This window comes from Taudactylus pleione, unplaced genomic scaffold (assembly GCF_031769625.1).
Source record: "Taudactylus pleione unplaced genomic scaffold, aTauple2 ptg000635l, whole genome shotgun sequence".
NCBI lineage: Eukaryota > Metazoa > Chordata > Amphibia > Anura > Myobatrachidae > Taudactylus > Taudactylus pleione.
Window position 1 is genome coordinate 1,093,281 of NW_028285037.1, and position 19,114 is coordinate 1,112,394.

The window sequence follows — 19,114 nt, forward strand, 5'->3', positions numbered from 1 at the left end:
GCCAGTTGTCCCCTGGTAGCATCTGATGGCAGGCTCTCTTCCAGTGCGTCTGCCCATCCTTCGATAGCCTTAGCCACAGCTATAGCTGGCCTAGTAATAGCGCCAGAAAGCGAGTAGACTGACTTGAGACAAGTCTCTAGTCTTCTATCCGTGGATGTAGACGGCAAAGGCAGAGTAGATCTTCTGACTAAGGGTCTCATTCAGACCCGCTCGCAAGCGCCGATGCGCTTGCGAGCGGGTCAATGTAGAGGCCTTGCGCACGCTTACTACAAAAAGGGGCGGCTCGCACAGTTTTGTAGGCGGGGCGGTGGGGGTGACTCTAATAGAGCTGAAAGCTCACTGGGGCTTGCGGTAGACGAGACCCTACCACAAGGGTCTCGTCGCAAGCCCCGATGGTCTTGACCATCCCGACCATCAACCTGGCCACTCGCTAAAGCTGTGGATGGTCACCCACAGCCTAGCGAGCGGAGAGGAGGCCGGGTCAGAAAATAGATGCGGCCGCCCTCATTCAGATCGAGCGCTCGCATTTTGCGAGAGTCTCTGAATGAGGTCCTAAGTGTGCCACATGTGAATCAAGAGTGGGAGGGTCTTCCCACCTAGTACACTCCCTAGTAGGGAGAGGGTAAAAAGACACTAGTCTAATTTGGGACCTGGAACCATTTGCCAGGAGTACCCCAAGTTTCTCCCATGAGCTCAGTGAGGTGTTAAGACTCCGGGAATTCAGCCTTAACCACTTTTTGATGTTTAAACATCAAGGTTTTAGGCTTAGGGGCCAGTCCATCATCCTCTATTATCAGGATTGATTTAACCGCCCTCACTAAAGAAGGAACATCCACTGTTGAATCACGGTGCTCCTCACCAGAGTGCGACTCGGAGAAAGAACCTTGTGCATCATCTGCCTCCTCAGATGATGCGTCGGAATCCGAAAGCTGGGTAGACTGAGAGAATGATACAGTCAGTCTATGTGCTTTGGTGGCTAGTCGTTAGTCCGCCTGTAACCTTTGCTGACAGTTCAGAATATGGCTCAAACATCTGCTGCCTGAGTGGGCATAAACATCCATCCAAGGAGAATGCATAGGGGGTACCGACATAGTAGGCTGTAATAGCTGTGTGTACTCCATGGTGGGAGGCAGCATGGGGGCTGATAAGTGGTCCACTAGCTGCGTCATAACCTGGGATAAGGAGGACACCCAAGGTGGCTCCTGGACAGGGGCTGGTAAGGTGGACTGATTAGCACACAAACCATCCTGTATGAAATCCTGAGGGGACAAGCCTGCAAAACAGGATTTGCATGTAACTAGCACAGGGGCCTCCGCCTCCTGGTTATCCTTGCATTTAGAAGATATAGAAATAGCCAGCACACAATAAGTGTATAGCTAATAATGCAATGTGACACCCTTCACAAATACAGGTAAATGTGAAGTAATTATAACCCCTAGACACCTGGTAGTTGAGGGTTTAAGAAAAGAGCAGCAGGGATAGATATAACTGACAGTCAATGTTTAAGGCAGTATATAACAACAGCAGAGCTAGCACAAGTCACATACAATGCATATAAAAACAAGAGATATGGTAAGAACTTACCTTTGTTATCTCTGTTTCTACGAAGTCCATAGGGTCCACAGGGTTGACCTTGGGGTTATAGCTGGAACAGGATCCATGGGCACCACACAGTTAAGCTTTTAGCTCCCAGGATGCACTTGGGTCCTCCTCTATACCCCGCCCCCGAGCCACAGGCACCTCAGTTGGTAAGCAGCCTAGGCCGGAGGAGAATATGGAACAGAGAGAAGGAAGACTGGAACACACAAGAAACCATACTCACAGCAATAGGAGACGGAAAACCGGTGACCAGCCACACAGCCCATTTGAAGCCAGGTGCGTCAGGGCGGGCGCCCTGTGGACCCTATGGACTTCGTAGAAACAGAGATAACAAAGGTAAGTTCTTACCATATCTCTTGTTTTCTACTTCAGGGTCCATAGGGGGTCCACAGGGTTGACCTTGGGGATGTTCCAAAGCAGTACAACTAAGGGCGGGGACGCTCCTGTGCTGAAAGGAGTACCCGGCGCCCAAAGGATGCATCCTGAGAGGCAAAGGTGTCAAACGCATAGAACCTCAAAAACGTTTGAATTGAAGACCAAGTGGCCGCCTTACACAGCTGAACAGCAGAAGCGCCACGTCTAGCAGCCCAAGAGGGACCCACAGAACGAGTGGAATGAGCCTTAACAGAGGCTGGCACAGGTAAGCCCTCCTGTGCATAAGCCTCACAAATAACGGAACGAAGCCAACGGGCTAACGTTTGTTTGTTGGCAGGCCAACCCCTCTTGTGAAAACCAAAGAGGATAAACAAGGAATCAGACTTCCTAACCGAAGCCGTCCGGTCTACATAAATTCTAAGCGCCCGGACCACATCTAAGGAAGTCTCACCAGCTGAAAGATCAGGGGACTGAAAAGCTGGCACAACAAGTTCCTGATTAATATGGAACTTCGAGACCACTTTGGGCAAAAACTCAGGACGAGTGCGGAGCACCGCTCTGTCCTGGTGAAAAATCAGGAAAGGAGGGCGACAGGAAAGCGCCCCCAATTCAGACACCCTCCTGGCCGAAGCAATTGCCAGGAGAAAAACCGTCTTAAATGTCAGCCACTTGAGCTCCACCGCCTCAAGAGGCTCAAACGGAGGACCCTGCAGGACCCGTAGCACCACCGCCAAGTCCCAAGGAGCCACAGGAGGCACAAAGGGAGGCTGGATCCTGAGAACACCTTGGAAAAAGGTGTGAACGTCTGGTAGTATTGCAATCCGCCGTTGAAACCACACGGACAAGGCGGACACATGAACCTTCAGAGATGCAAGGCGTAAGCCGAGATCCAATCCTGACTGAAGAAATTCCAAGATCCTAGAAACTCGGAACACCTGAGGATCATAAAGTCTGGACTCACACCACTGAAAGTAAGTGTGCCACACTCTGTGATAAATCCGTGCTGAAGCAGGCTTGCGTGCCCTGAGCATCGTACCAATAACCGAACTGGAGAAGCCCCGAGACCTCAAGACGGCTGTCTCAAGAGCCACGCCGTCAAAGACAGCCGACCCAGATCCGGGTAAAGGCAGGGCCCCTGAGACAACAGGTCCCGACGTTGAGGAAGAAGGTACGGAGCGTCGATGGAGAGGCTCCTCAGATCGGAGTACCAAGGACGTCTGGGCCACGCCGGAGCTACCAGCACGAGCATGCCGCCGTCCTGCTTGAATTTCCGCAGAACCCGAGGAAGCAGGGATATCGGAGGAAACAGATACGCCAGGTGAAACGTCCATGTCACCGACAGCGCGTCCACCAGACTTGCACCTGCGTCTCTTGTCCTTGACCCGTAAACGGGCAACTTGTGATTGTGACGGGAGGCCATCAAGTCCAGCTCCGGCAGTCCCCACCTGTCCACGAGTAGCTGAAACACCTCTGGGTGAAGCGACCATTCCCCGGGATGCACGTCGTGACGGCTGAGGAAGTCCGCCTCCCAATTGAGGACTCCGGGGATGAAGACCGCCGAGATCGCTGGAATGTGACCCTCCGCCCAAGACAGGATACGAGACACCTCCGACATCGCTGCCTGACTGCGAGTTCCGCCTTGGTGATTGATATACGCCACCGTGGTGGCGTTGTTGGACTGCACCTGTACCGCCCTTCCGTGAAGAGCGGGGCCGGACGACTGCAGGGCCTTGTATACTGCCCGCAGTTCCAGGATGTTGATGGGGAGAAGTGCTTCTTCCGCTGACCAACGACCCTGAAGCGACAAAGAGCCGGTCACTGCCCCCCCAACCCCGGAGACTGGCATCCGTCGTGAGCAGGACCCAGTCCGGGATCCAAAATGGGCGCCCCTCGACCAGATGAGCTGTCTGAAGCCACCAAGCCAAAGATAGCCGAACGTCCGGAGACAACACCAGCACCTGAGAGCGGATCCGGTGAGGTAACCCGTTCCATTCTGATAGAATCAGCCCCTGCAGGGGCCGGGAATGGAACTGGGCAAATTCCACCATGTCGAATGTCGACACCATGGACCCCAGAACTCTCATAGCCGAATGGACCGACAGGCGGCAACGGCTCAGGCAACTGCGTATCCGCAGCTGTAGTGAGGCGACCTTCTCCGGAGTCAGGAAGATCCTTTGCTGACGCGAATCCAGCAGGGCTCCCAAATGAACCATCCGCTGTGATGGAATCAGAGAGGACTTTTTCCAATTTATCAACCACCCGTGCGCTTGCAGGCAAGCGATCGTCAGGTGGAGATGTTGAAGCAGTACCTCCGGGGAGCTCGCCAGCAACAGGAGGTCGTCCAGGTACGGCAGCAGCCGTACATTCTGGTTCCGAAGATGTGCGGCCATGACCGCCATAATCTTCGTGAACACCCTCGGTGCCGTGGAGAGACCAAAGGGTAGCGCCTGGAACTGATAGTGGTGTTGAAGGATAGCGAACCTCAGATACCGCTGGTGTGAAGATGCTATCGGAACATGGAGGTAGGCGTCCTGGATGTCCAGGGACACCATGTAATCCCCCGGTTCCATCGCCAGAATGATGGAACGTAACGTTTCCATCCTGAACTTGGGAACTCTGAGGAATTTGTTCAGAGACTTCAAATTGAGGATAGGGCGATGAGAACCATTGGGTTTCTGCACCAGAAACAGAGACGAATAATACCCCGTCCCTCGTTGTGATAGAGGAACGGGAACAATGACCCCTGCTTTCAGCAAGGACTCTATAGCCTCCTGAACCTGTAACGCCTTGGTCTTGTTCTGAGAAGGACTTGTGCAGAAAAACTGGTGGGGTGGTCTGTGCCGAAAAGACAGGGCGTACCCCTGGGAGACCACTTCTCGAACCCAGGCATCCGTGGTGGTATTGTGCCAGCACTGGGCAAATAGAAGTCGGCCTCCCACTCTGAGGTCCCCCAGAGGGAGGCCCGTCCCATCAGGCCGCAGGTTTATCTTCCTGCTTGGAAGAAGGGCGCCGAGCACTCCAGGCTTGCTTCTTGGGTTTAGAGGCCGTCTTACTCGCAGACTGTCTCGGGAAGGACTGACCTTTCGCCTTACCCTGAACCCGAAAGGAACGAAAAGCCGAACTCCGAACCTTAGCAGGCAGTGCCGCCGAAGGGAGGAAGGCCGACTTGGATTTAGCCAGGGTGTCCACTATTTTGTCCAAGTCCGGACCAAATAGTAATTCCCCATTGAAAGGTAAGGCCTCCAGACCTTTCTTTGAATCAGAGTCCGCTCTCCAGGACCGCAACCATAAGGATCGGCGGGCAGACACCGCTGCAGCCGATACCCGCGAGGTCAGCAGACTAGCATCTAAAGAAGCTTCTCCAATGTAAGAAGCGGCGTCCCTCATTTGTCCCAACAACGCCCGCTGGACATCCGGAGCGTCGTCCGGGAAGGTATCTTCCAATGCATTGGCCCACCCCTCAATGGCCTTGGCCACCCAGGAAATGGCCATGGACGGTCGGGCCACCGCCCCGGAGAGGGAGTAAATAGACTTTAAGCAAGTCTCAACTTTCCTGTCCGTGGGATCCTTCAGCGAGGATATCGACGGTAATGGTAAGGTGGCGCCCCGAGTTAAACGGGTGACATGGGAATCCACCGCCGGTGGAGTTTCCCATTTTTTACAATGTGCCTCAGGGAAGGGGTAATTAGAAGCCAACCGCTTCTGAGGAAGGAATCTCTTACTGGGCGCCTGCCAAGCTACCGCCATATGATCCGTCAACTGATCCGACAGGGGAAACACCGCAGAAGCCACCTTAGTTTTTTTTGAAACTAGGAAACTTCGACCTAGGAACCGGTGCCTCATCCTCTATAAGAAGAATAGCTCGCACCGCCCTAACTAGTGCTCGCACATTAATGGACGACTTGGTATCCATTTCCTGGACCGAGGCGTTCGAGTCAGTGTCATCAGGGACCTCCCCATCATCTGAGGAACCCTCTGAGTCCGATACCTGAGCAGCCCGTGTCATGAGTGGGCGTTTAGAAATCCTAGAAGGCATGTCAGTCTGCAACATTGACTGAAAAGCCGAGGAAGCGGCCGCCAAATTTTGCACGGAGTTGGAGAGCACATCCACCCATGGTGGAGGCGTCGCCATAGGGGCCTGAAAAGGTACCACAGGCTGCTGCGGCACAGGGGAAGCCTGTATATACATAGGCAACCCCGCATAGGGACCAACTGATTGAGACACAGGAGGACTCCGCAATAACTGCGGGACACCCGGGGAATGGGGGATGGTCGGCTGGGGCACCGCCCTAGTAGGGAGAGCAGTCGGGACCGACAGACGGTCCGCAATAGACACCAGCACTTGAGAAAACATCGCCCACGGTGGTTCCTGCGCCAGAGAAGGTCTGGATGGGCCAGGAGCCACCTGGCATCGACTACACAGGCCATCCTGTGACAAATCCTCCCTATCTACTCCTGCAGAACAGCGTCCGCAGGAGGCCAACACCGGAGCCACTGAGCGCTCAACCTCCTCGTCTGACATGACAGAATATATTATATATCTGGCACCAGGGTAGAAGTGAAACGCACTCACCGGTGTGCTGAACAACAGCCCACAATATGGCACTGAGTAGCACACTACTGTATGTGACGGACCTCACAAATACGTGATCTATATAAGTGAGGTCAGTAGAAACGCCCCTCCCCCACACACCTGCAGGGCTTGTAGGAGAAGTAAAGGGATAGGTATAAGCTGACAGTAAGCGGAAAATAAGCACAGACAGGCAGCACTAGCAAAAAGTCACATACCATGCAGGAAGATATACTCACTGCACCTTTACACTACAATCAACCTGCCCAGATTCAGTGTCTGGGAGGGCTATAGTGCTGTGTACGCTGTCCTTAATCAGGGGAGAGGTACACAGGGGGACCGGTCCGCGTGCTCCCTGAGATCTGCGCTGCCACTGTGGGAAAATGGCCGCTGGAGACCTCAGAGGAGGAGTGGCCGAGTAGCTGCAGCTCAGCGACGCCAGACTCCGTGCTGAAAGGCGCGCTGAGCTGAGGGGAGGAGCCGCTGACAGGGAAGGCTTCCTCCCCTGGCTGGCCATAACCCCAGGGATGCTGGCTTCCCGCTTGCCGGTTATCCCTGGTGGTCTAGTGGTCCCACGGGTTATGGGGGGGGGCCCGCCGCCACTGCCAGCAGCCTCCGGTCTGTCCCCAGGACCGGAGGCTAAAGGACTGCATTTAAGGCATTCCGCGCGCCGCCGCTAGCCAGCGACGCGCGGCTTACCTGCATCCCCGGCGACTCCGGCAGCAGTCCTGGGAGGTAGACAGAGTCCGGCCTCTGTCCTCCCGCTGCGATCCCCAGATCAGTACTGGCGTCGCGGCGCCAGTCGGGGATCAGAGCGGCAGCATGGGCGTCTGTACAGACAGCCCTTCGCTGCCGTCTGTAGTAAAAATAGATTAAAACTAAATAAAAATTTTACTTAAAATAAAAAGCTTCTGGGGGCTGCTCCTGCAGCCCCCCTGCGCGGTGACCGACTCCGGCCGGGCACCAGCTTACACTGAGGTGCCTGTGGCTCGGGGGCGGGGTATAGAGGAGGACCCAAGTGCATCCTGGGAGCTAAAAGCTTAACTGTGTGGTGCCCATGGATCCTGTTCCAGCTATAACCCCAAGGTCAACCCTGTGGACCCCCTATGGACCCTGAAGTAGAATATACTTATAATGGGCACTAGAACAACTGCTCAAGCCTCAAAGGGCTGGTAGGATCTGGAAGAGGTATACAGGGAGACTGAACCCGAAACACCCGAGACCTGTAACTTCAGAAAAGCCCTGATTGTCTCATATAGGGAGGAGGGTGAGGAGGAGTAGGAGCAGCTCAGAGGCGGGAAACCTCTCGTGAGGGATCACACTCCGGGCTGGGTGAGGGGCTGCCGGGGGGAGAACTTACCTCCCTGCTGCTGCTGCATGAACCGCCGGGTGCCGCTGCCCTCCAACATGGTCCCCGATGCCCTGTTGGTCTAGTGGGTGAGCGGACGAACCAGTCGCCCCCACTGCGGCGTCCTCCGGCAGGTCTCCACCGCCAGAGGTAAGGACTGCACAATACGCGACAGGGGAATCACCTTACCTGTTCCACTCTGTCTGCAGTTCTGGGTCCCCAGTGGAGCGGCTAGCAGAGCCCCGCTGGCACCCGCTGTAATCACTGGACCACTCACCAGTGTTACGGCGCCATCGGAGGTAGCTGGAGCAGCCGCACAGGCGCCCATTAGGACGCCTTGCTGCTTGCTCAGATAATAATAAAAATTTTAAAAAAAACCCTCATAAAAATAAAGCATGAGGCTGTCTGTTCTAAAGATGCGACCGTTCCTGTCCAGCACTAAACTAAAAACTGTCTGCCTATGGCTGGGGCGGGGTATATGTAGAGGAGGCCCGAGGCATCCTGGGTGCTAAAGCTTTAACTGTTTGGTGCCCGGAACACTCCAACCACACCCGCCTATGGTATCCTTGTGGATCCCCTATGGACCCTGACGAAGAAAAAAACATTAGGGCCCATTCCAACCTTTCATGTCACCATCATTACACAATATCACTTATAAATCAGTAACTCCGTCATCATCGTAGAGTACCCACCTCTCCTGTCCCGGTGACTGTGCTGGTGCCGGACCAAGGCCGAACGAGAACAAAATCCTCTAGTGCAGATTGAGCAGATGTACGGTCGCTCCCCGGTATGCGTCCTGACATGGATCACCAGGCTTGTCTTCTGAGAGAAGCCCCTTAGACAGACCTCGCATTTGTAAGGTTGTTCACCCGTGTGCGTCCTTTGGTGTCTAACTAAAAAGTAGTTGCAGGTAAAATTATGCCCACAGTCCTTACAGATGTACCTGTGCTCTCCCTTGTGGTCCGCCAAATGTCTCCTCAACTCACTGGTGTCCAGGAAGCTATGGTTACAGACGCCACATTTATGGGAGAGCTTAGAGGTTTCAACAAGAGCGAGACCATTGTTAGAGGTAAATGGTTTCCGCACTAGATTATGGCAGTGAGAACTCTGGTGTCGGGCAAGCGTAGACCGGTGACCAAATATTTTACCACACTGGGAACAAGTGAACCGGCTGTCTCCTAGGTGGATCTTCTGATGCACCGTGAACGAGGATGGAGATCGGAATGTCTTGCCACAGTCTGGGCAGATAATCCCACCACCATTATTAGAGTCTAGCAGGTCCCCACAGGGATATCCGTCTGATGTCCACCTCCCGTGATCTTCATCCATGTTCCTGTATTTTCCACCTTTATCCAGCAGAGGTTTCTCATCAGAAACATCTTCAGGTTTTACAAGACTCCTTGTGCAGAGCGTCTCTCCTGTGCTCTCCAGATTCTGATCTGCTGAGAAAATAAATATAAATATTATATTATATATTAATGGTCTAATGAGCGTTTTTCTTTAAAAAGCTACGAGCATGGAAAATTAGGGATTTGTCTCATGTCCACACTCCCGTGTGTGGCAAAAAAATAAAAAATAATAACAAAATTTAAAAAATAGAAGCCTACAGAATTTAAAAAAATAGAGATAAATGTTCGTCTTATGATTTGATGCCTCGGATAATTAGGATTGTCCGAGAGCGTTCTATTATTACCATAACGAATGTCATGCGATTGTTCCTTGGCTCCTTCAATCTCCACCATAAGTTTTCCTTGCCAAGTGTCGGAATCCATCTGCTGCTCAATCCACCGCGTGTTCTCCACGGCCCGGAGGGAGCTGCCGCCGCCACAAGCCTTCGGCTGCCTTCTCACTTGGCCCCTTCCGTCGTCACATTGCCTCAGACCTTCCTTTGCTGAAAGCACACAATGAACACACATGACTGCAGAGGACATGCTTTGCCGTGTCACTACAATGATCATGTAACAGATTCTGTCGGTTTGAGGACTAAGAACTCCAGGAGAGACCATGAAAAAGACGTAGGACAAACCAGGACTTTTCTACTTCCGTTAAATCCATTTATCTGAATCTATTTTGGAATTCGGGACCCTTGTGAATATAGCGTCCCCCCTTCAGGACATTGGCACTTTAAATTCAGCTAAAAAGGTCACCTCTTCCATATTCTCATTCTACTGGACCCTCAGTTACTTTTCTTTAACCAAGTCCGGCAGGACAGAAAAGAAAATCATCTATCTGAAAGAACATTTAGCATTGGCAAACATTAAACAGGAGAACTAGAGCCCGCAATGTTCACTAATGGGTATAGAGAAAAGAATTTAACATTTATGTCTCCATCTTTCTATGAGGCACACTCAGCCCATGCAGACATCCAAACATCTGAAAGGAGTCTGTTCTGGAACATGAGTTAAGGGAAGTGTGCATGCATTAAACCACTGATCCCAGTGAAGTAGCAGCTTCCATTGTAGCACCCATCGGGTGCCCATCATGCATACTGTTCCTCTGAGGGCTTGGCTGAAGGTTTCTTCCTGGTCCAAGCCTGTATCCCTCCCTGCTGGCTGCATGAGGAGCTAAGACCTTCGGCCTGTAACATCTGCCTTTGATGGAAACATGAATGGAATGAAAACGAGAACCTCTGGCTTCCAGCACATTCAACACACATTTTGGTCGAAGGAACTACTGTCCATCATCCAACCAATTAACTTATACAACTCTGGGCTGAAGAAGGCATTACCTGTTATACAGAAGGGACTTTAGTCTTCTTAGACTCTGCATCCACCTCCCAAGCCTACAGCGAGAGAGCTCAGTACGCACCAAAGCTAAAATTATATCTCCAATCTGACCAGCAGCCACTGCGGTGTCCTCCAGATATTAAGGCGCCTCCCGGCGGTGTTCTAGTAAAAGGATGCTAGTTCTTTCCCAATTGCAAGCCTTGTATATGATCTGACGGAATCAGTATGAATGACCGCCGTACGTAAAGTACACAAGTACCATTTAAAACATTCATTGGGTTCTCTCTGCAATGAGTCCGCAAAGTACACAATACCCAATATAATAATAAAAAATGTTTTTAAACAGAGTACATTAAGTTTGTGCCCCCAGAAAAATTAGTTTTCTTTTCCCTCTTGTACAATACTGTAACCAAGCTCTAGGGGAGCACCGCCAGCTTTATATGTTGATGGCATTTAACAAATTGAAAGAATATGAGGACTTCTCCATAATTAGTGATGCTATACAACCTGAAACTCTGACCATAATTTAATTTAATTGCCTGTGCGGAGACACTCTCCCTGCACCGACTACATCTTCACAGTAGATATAAAGCAATCCTAGGACGATCCCTAGGATCCGACCATGGCTTCCCCTGATCCCCTCACCATACATTATGCCATTGTACTATACCCGCTGCTGTGCCCGGTAGAGGTCAAAAACAAACACTGATGGTGAAGGTCGCTCTGGGCTGCTATAGTAAAAAAAACCCACACTAAAAATATAAATGAACGAAAAACTAATTCAGAATAAAATACACCAGGCTACTACAGCAGACGAAACAGCGCCCTGTCCTGTGAGCACTCTAGTCGGATGGTCAAATGGAAGCGGAAGGATATTCTATATCTCTAAGGGTCCAGTGCCTCCATAAAATGACTGAGAAATAACAGGTAAACCATATGTACCGGGGCTCATTAAAAAGACACTCCCATAGAAATGCTAGAGGCAATCTGAATAACCCAGAAGATACTCACATGTCCGATTCCTGCCATGTCTTCCACTTTGCTCGTGACGGACCCGAGCGGAGCTGGAACAGAAGCTCCGGCCACAGACCTGGCAGCAGAATGGGCGCTCTCCCGTGTGCGTCCTCAGGTGGATGATCAGACTGGTCTTCTGGGAGAAGCATCGTGTACAGACCTCACACCGATACGGCTGCTCTCTTGTGTGGGTCCTCTGGTGCCGGTACAGGACGGAGCTGCACCTAAAGCTCTTGTTGCACTGCGGACAGGTGAAGGGCCGCTCTCCGGTGTGTGTCCTCTGGTGTCGAACCAAGAAGTAGTTACAGTTAAACGTGCGACCACAGTCGCGGCACATGTAGCGCTGGTCCCCGGTGTGACTTCCCAGATGTCTCCGCAGCTCATTCAGGCCAGGGAAGTTCATGTGACAGATCCCACATTTATTGTGGCTCTGACAACTGACAGTGGAAGAGAAATGGCTGGAACGATAGCTGCGTTTTCCGGTCTGGATGCCACAGTGCGAGTTCTGGTGCCGCATAAGAGATGATCGATGTCTAAATGTTTTACCACAGTCTGGGCACGAAGGCCGCTCCCTGGTATGCGTGGCAGAATGGACAGAGAGATCAGACTGAGATGAGAACATCTTACCACATTCAGAACATATAAAACCACAGCTGATGTTCCCCTCTGCGGGCACAACTTTTTCCTCACTCCCCTGGTTTGCAAACACCTCTAGCATACTGCCTTCCAGGCCACTGGCAGCACCCTCTCCTGTGTCCCCCTGCTCACTGGCAGCACCCTCTCCTGTGTCCCCCTGCTCACTGGCAGCACCCTCTCCTGTGTCCCCCTGCTCACTGGCAGCACCCTCTCCTGTGTCCTGACACTCTGTATATGTATCAGGTGCCCAGTCTTCATGCTCAGTGATAGCACCATGTCCTGTGTCCTGACGCTCTGTATATGTATCAGATGTGTCTTCATGCTCAGTGATAGCACCCTGTCCTGTGTCCTGACGCTCTGTATATGTATCAGATGTGTCTTCATGCTCAGTGATAGCACCCTGTCCTGTGTCCTGACGCTCTGTATATGTAGCAGGTGCCCAGTCTTCATGCTCAGTGATAGCACCCTGTCCTGTGTCCTGACGCTCTGTATATGTATCAGGTGCCCAGTCATCATGCTCAGTGATAGCACCCTGTCCTGTGTCCTGACGCTCTGTATATGTATCAGGTGCCCAGTCTTCATGCTCAGTGATAGCACCCTGTACGGTGTCCTGACGCTCTGTATATGTATCAGGTACCCAGTCTTCATGCTCAGTGATAGCACCCTGTCCTGTGTCCTGACGCTCTGTATATGTATCAGGTGCCCAGTCTTCATGCTCAGTGATAGCACCCTGTCCTGTGTCCTGACGCTCTGTATATGTAGCAGGTGCCCAGTCTTCATGCTCAGTGATAGCACCCTGTCCTGTGTCCTGACACTCTGTATATGTATCAGGTGTGTCTTCATGCTCAGTGATAGCACCCTGTCTTGTGTCCTGACACTCTGTATATGTATCAGGTGCCCAGTCTTCATGCTCAGTAATAGCACCCTGTCCTGTGTCCTGACACTCTGTATATGTATCAGGTGTGTCTTCATGCTCAGTGATAGCACCCTGTCCTGTGTCCTGACGATCTGTATATGTATCAGGTGTGTCTTCATGCTTAGTGATAGCACCATGTCCTGTGTCCTGACGCTCTGTATATGTATCAGGTACCCAGTCTTCATGCTCAGTAATAGCACTATGTCCTGTGTCCTGACACTCTGTATATGTATCAGTTGCCCAGTCTTCATGCTCAGTAATAGCACTATGTCCTGTGTCACGCAGCTTTGCACCACGTCCAGACTCCACAGTGGCTGTCACTTGTACTGGGCAGTCATCACTCTGTGAACCGATTTCTGAATACATGTCTGTCAATGTAAAGAAGGAAACCGGTCAATGTTCCTATTTCTATGCATATAACATATATTGTACAATGTAATCATTTACATCTACAGTTTCATCATTGTATCTTCTCTCAAATTAATGATTGTTCTACTTCCACTTATCCCAGCACCAGCAGTGGCCCCTTATCCTCTTTCACTAACCCTGACGGAACCCTGAGATTCCTCCAAACTATTTCACTTATCCCAACAAGACCAAAAGGCTCCCCCCTCTCTATGATCAATCCCAATGAGACCAGAGGCTCCCCCATCTTCTTTCACTAATCCCAATGAGACCAGGGGCTCCCCAATCCTCTTTCACTAACCCAATGAGACCAGGGGCTCCTCAATCCTCTTTCACTAACCCAATGAGACCAGGGGCTCCTCAATCCTCTTTCACTAATCCCAATGAGACCAGGGGCTCCCACCAATCTTCATTCACTAATCCCAATGAGACCAGAGGCTCTCCCAATCCTCTTTCACTAATCCCAATGAGACCAGAGACTCCCCCAATCCTCTTTCACTAATCCCAATGAGACCAGAGGCTCCCCCATCTTCTTTCACTAATCCCAATGAGACCAGAGACTCCCCCAATCTTCTTTCATTAATCCCAATGAGACCAGGGGCTCCTCAATCCTCTTTCACTAATCCCAATGAGACCAGGGGCTCCCACCAATCCCACCAATCTTCTTTCATTAATCCCAATGAGACCAGGGGCTCCTCAATCCTCTTTCACTAATTCCAATGAGACCAGGGGCTCCCACCAATCTTCATTCACTAATCCCAATGAGACCAGAGGCTCTCCCAATCCTCTTTCACTAATCCCAATGAGACCAGAGACTCCCCCAATCCTCTTTCACTAATCCCAATGAGACCAGAGACTCCCCCAATCCTCTTTCACTAATCCCAATGAGACCAGAGGCTCCCCCATCTTCTTTCACTAATCCCAATGAGAACAGAGGATCCCGCCAATCTTCTTTCACTAATCCCAATGAGACCAGGGGCTCCTCAATCCTCTTTCACTAATCCCAATGAGACCAGGGGCTCCCACCAATCTTCATTCACTAATCCCAATGAGACCAGAGGCTCTCCCAATCCTCTTTCACTAATCCCAATGAGACCAGACTCCCCCAATCCTCTTTCACTAATCCCAATGAGACCAGAGGCTCCCCCATCTTCTTTCACTAATCCCAATGAGACCAGAGGCTCTCCCACCAATCTTCATTCACTAATCCCAATGAGACCAGAGGCTCTCCCAATCCTCTTTCACTAATCCCAATGAGACCAGAGACTCCCCTAATCCTCTTTCACTAATCCCAATGAGACCAGAGGCTCCCCCATCTTCTTTCACTAATCCCAATGAGAACAGAGGCTCTCCCACCAATCTTCTTTCATTAATCCCAAAGAGACCAGGGGCTCCTCAATCCTCTTTCACTAATTCCAATGAGACCAGGGGCTCCCACCAATCTTCATTCACTAATCCCAATGAGACCAGAGGCTCTCCCAATCCTCTTTCACTAATCCCACTGAGACCAGAGACTCCCCCAATCCTCTTTCACTAATCCCAATGAGACCAGAGGCTCTCCCAATCCTCTTTCACTAATCCCAATGAGACCAGAGACTCCCCCAATCCTCTTTCACTAATCCCAATGAGACCAGAGGCTCCCCCATCTTCTTTCACTAATCCCAATGAGACCAGAGGCTCCCCCATCTTCTTTCACTAATCCCAATGAGACCAGAGGCTCTCCCACCAATCTTCATTCACTAATCCCAATGAGACCAGAGGCTCTCCCAATCCTCTTTCACTAATCCCAATAAGACCAGAGACTCCCCTAATCCTCTTTCACTAATCCCAATGAGACCAGAGGCTCCCCCATCTTCTTTCACTAATCCCAATGAGAACAGAGGCTCTCCCACCAATCTGCTTTCATTAATCCCAATGAGACCAGGGGCTCCTCAATCCTCTTTCACTAATCCCAATGAGACCAGAGACTCCCCCAATCCTCTTTCACTAATCCCAATGAGACCAGAGGCTCCCCCATCTTCTTTCACTAATCCCAATGAGACCAGAGGCTCTCCCACCAATCTTCTTTCATTAATCCCAATGAGACCAGGGACTCCCACCAATCTTCATTCACTAATCCCAATGAGACCAGAGGCTCCCCCATCTTCTTTCACTAATCCCAATGAGACCAGGGGCTCCCCAATCCTCTTTCACTAATCCCAATGAGACCAGGGGTTGGCCAACCCTCTTTCACCAATCCCAATGAGACCAGAGGCTCCCCCATCTTCTTTCACTAATCCCAATGAGACCAGGGGCTCCCCAATCCTCTTTCACTAATCCCAATGAGACCAGGGGTTGCCCAATCCTCTTTCACCAATCCCAATGAGACCAGGGGCTCCCCCCAATCTTCATTCACTAATCTCAATGAGACCAGAGGCTCCCCCAATCCTCTTTCACTAATCCCCATGAGACCAAAGGCTCCCCCCAATCCTCTTTTACTAATCCCAATGAGACCAGAGGCTCCTCAATCCTCTTTCACCTATCCCAATGAGACCAGGGGCTCCCCCCAATCCTCTTTCCCTAATCCCCATGAGACCAGGGGTTCCCCAATTCTCTTTCACTAATCCCTATACCAGTAGCTCCCCCCAATCCTTTCATTAACGTTGATACAACTGATGTTCTCTAATCCTTTTACACTAATCCCAACAAGGCTCAGAAGTTCCCTGACGTCTTTAAAGTTTCCCACATGATCCTGGTACAAATCCTCCACAGTCTTAGAATATTGACCCCGCTCTGATCTATCTCAAGTCCACACTGAGAGGTCACAGCTCTGGATACAACAGTGTGTGGGGGAAAGAATCAGTGTACATGCAAGTAGTTTTCCCTTTAAACATAATGACAGTAACTGCGGAAATAGCATCTTACACCCATAAATCTCTCTGCCAGCTGCCTCCAGCCAGTCATGTGGCCAGTGGACAGGACGAGGACAATCAGTAGAGCCAATGAAGTGGGGGGCACAGCATTATGCCACAACAAGCCTCCAGTCATCTTAAATCATTACCTCTATATTTGCTGTTAATCCCGTTCTCGGGGACATCCTGCACCATGGCTGGGCTTTCAGGCTGCTTGCCGTCCCCCCCGCCCTCTCTCCTGAATGAAATGTTCTGGGTGTTTTCTGATAAACTATCCACGATCTTCAGCTTTACAGGACTCTCAATAGCTCCCATCAGCCGGTCTCCATCTGTGGGTTAGACAATGTATCAGGACTTAGCAGCATTGTTAGACTTCATTAATTACAATATAAAAGAGGGGAGCGGCAAACAGCAATAAATGGCAAATAAGAGGGGCTACAGGTCCCACCTTCTCTACATCCATGCCGTCTGTGAGTTTGCGCGTGTCGGATCAGGGCGGAGCTGGAACAGAAGCTCCGCCCACAGACCTGGCAGCAGAAGGGCCGTTCTCCCGTGTGCGTCCTCAGGTGGATGATCAGACTGGTCTTCTGGGAGAAGCCCTTCATACACACTTCACACTTATACGGCAGCTCCCCGGAGTGGGTCCTCTGGTGCCGGTACAGGACGGAGCTGCACTTGAAGCTCTTGTTGCACTGCGGGCAGCTGAAGGGTCTCTCCCCGGTGTGCGTCCTCTGGTGACGGACCAGGTAGAAGTTACAGGTGAAGGTGCGACCACACTCCTGGCACATGTAGCGCTTGTCTCTGGGGTGACTTCTTAGGTGTTTCTTTAGTTCATTGGGGCTTGGGTATGTCTCCTGGCAGATGCCACACTTATAAGAACGATGGGTCTCGAAGGACAGCACTGGGCTGCTGGAAGAAACTGGAATTTTGCCCTTCTTGGCGCTACAGTGAAAAGTCTGATGGCGGATGAGGGTTGATCTCTGACCAAAGCTTTTGCCGCAGTCTGGGCAAGAATAGGGCCGTTCCACGGTATGCATCCTCTTGTGCATAATCAAAGACGACTGAGTATTAAAGGCCTTTCCCTATGGGCACACCATACCAGCATTAGGCTCTGCTTCCTCAATAGACTTATTGTCCCCTTGTTTCTGATCTGTGGATAGTAAAGAAGAGATTGGGATAGATGCAGCATCTGACCCATACATATAGTGTAGGCATCCACGTCCATAATAAGTAATTCACCAGATTACTACCCTCCTCTGTTACTACTGACCCCTTCTGTCACCACTGTACAGGTTATTGCCCCTCTACAGTATGTCACCACTGAGTAGTTACTACTCCACTCTGTCATGACTGAACAGGTTAATTATTACTACCCTCTGTCACCACTGAGCAGGGTAATACCCCCTATACCACCTCTGAGATGAGTAATAACTCCTACGCCAGTCCTGATCAGGGTTCTAGTCCCCTATACAAGCTCTGAGCAGGATAATACCCCTATACAAGCTCTGGGAAATGTAATATCCCCTATGCCAGCACTGAGCGGTGTAGTATCACTTATACCAGCGATGAGCATATCACTTATACCCCGCCCTGAAAAGGGCAATACCTCCTATACCAGCACTGAGTATACCCCATATACCACGACTGAGTAGAATAATACCCCCCAGTACACTAAGCAGGGTGATACCCCCTATACCAGCACTGAGCAGGGTGATACCCCCTATACCAGCACTGAGCTGGGTTATACCCCCCCTATACCAGCACTGAGCTGGGTTATACCCCCTATACCAGCACCAAGTATACCTCATATACCAGGACTGAGCAGTTTAATGCCCCCAGTACACTAAGCAGGGTGATACCCCCCTGTACCAGCACTAAGCAGGGTAATACCCCCTATACCCCCCTGTACCTACCCTGAGCAGGGTAACACCCCCCCCCCCCCCTATACAGCACCTGGTACAAAAACCCCTTTTGTACCAGCACTGAGCAGGGCAATATCCCTGGCAGGTCAGTAGCAGGGTTCCTACGGACACATTGGATATCTCACCTCCTCCTGCCGCCCACAGCATGCAGCGTTCTATGACCGGCTTCCCCTCCTGATAGTGCACATGTACTCTTCCTCCTAGTAACGTGATGGGAGGAAGTAGGCAGGACGAGTCCACTCTGAGCTCGGGAGGGGGAAGAGAAGAGTGACATCACGGACAGAGCAGTGTCATAGGACTTACTGGATGCAGTTACCTGTAGTGGCCGCCAGATGGAGCTGTGTCTTTATCTTCTCAGATTCATGACGATAGTGGAGGACGGCACCTGCTGGGATCTGTGCTGGGGCTGTGCACCCCTGACAGCATGGTAATACCCCCTATACCAGCACTGAGCAGGGTAATACCCCTATACCAGCACTGATCATGATAATACCCCCTATACCAGCACTGAGCAGGGTAATACCCCTATACCAGCACTGAGCATGGTAATACCCCTATACCAGCACTGAGCAGGGTAATACCCCTATACCAGCACTGAGCATGGTAATACCCCCTATACCATCTCTGAGCATGGTAATACACCCTATACCAGCACTGAGCAGGGTAATACCCCTATACCAGCACTGATCATGCTAATACCCCCTATACCAGC

At 51.2% G+C, this 19,114-nt stretch overlaps 1 protein-coding gene across 1 annotated transcript in view; it reads right to left on the reverse strand.

Annotated features, from left to right (window-relative positions):
- LOC148479131 (uncharacterized) overlaps nt 1-18,634 on the reverse strand; it is a 51,996-nt gene extending 33,362 nt beyond the window's left edge. Inside the window, 6 exon segments of the mRNA XM_088454932.1 lie at nt 8,585-9,331; nt 9,586-9,783; nt 11,630-13,552; nt 16,630-16,809; nt 16,929-17,630; nt 18,528-18,634. Of these exon segments, the coding sequence (XP_088311058.1) occupies nt 8,585-9,331; nt 9,586-9,783; nt 11,630-13,552; nt 16,630-16,809; nt 16,929-17,529 (3,649 nt within the window). The 5' untranslated portion in view covers nt 17,530-17,630; nt 18,528-18,634.
- Nucleotides 18,635-19,114: the final 480 nt, after the last annotated feature.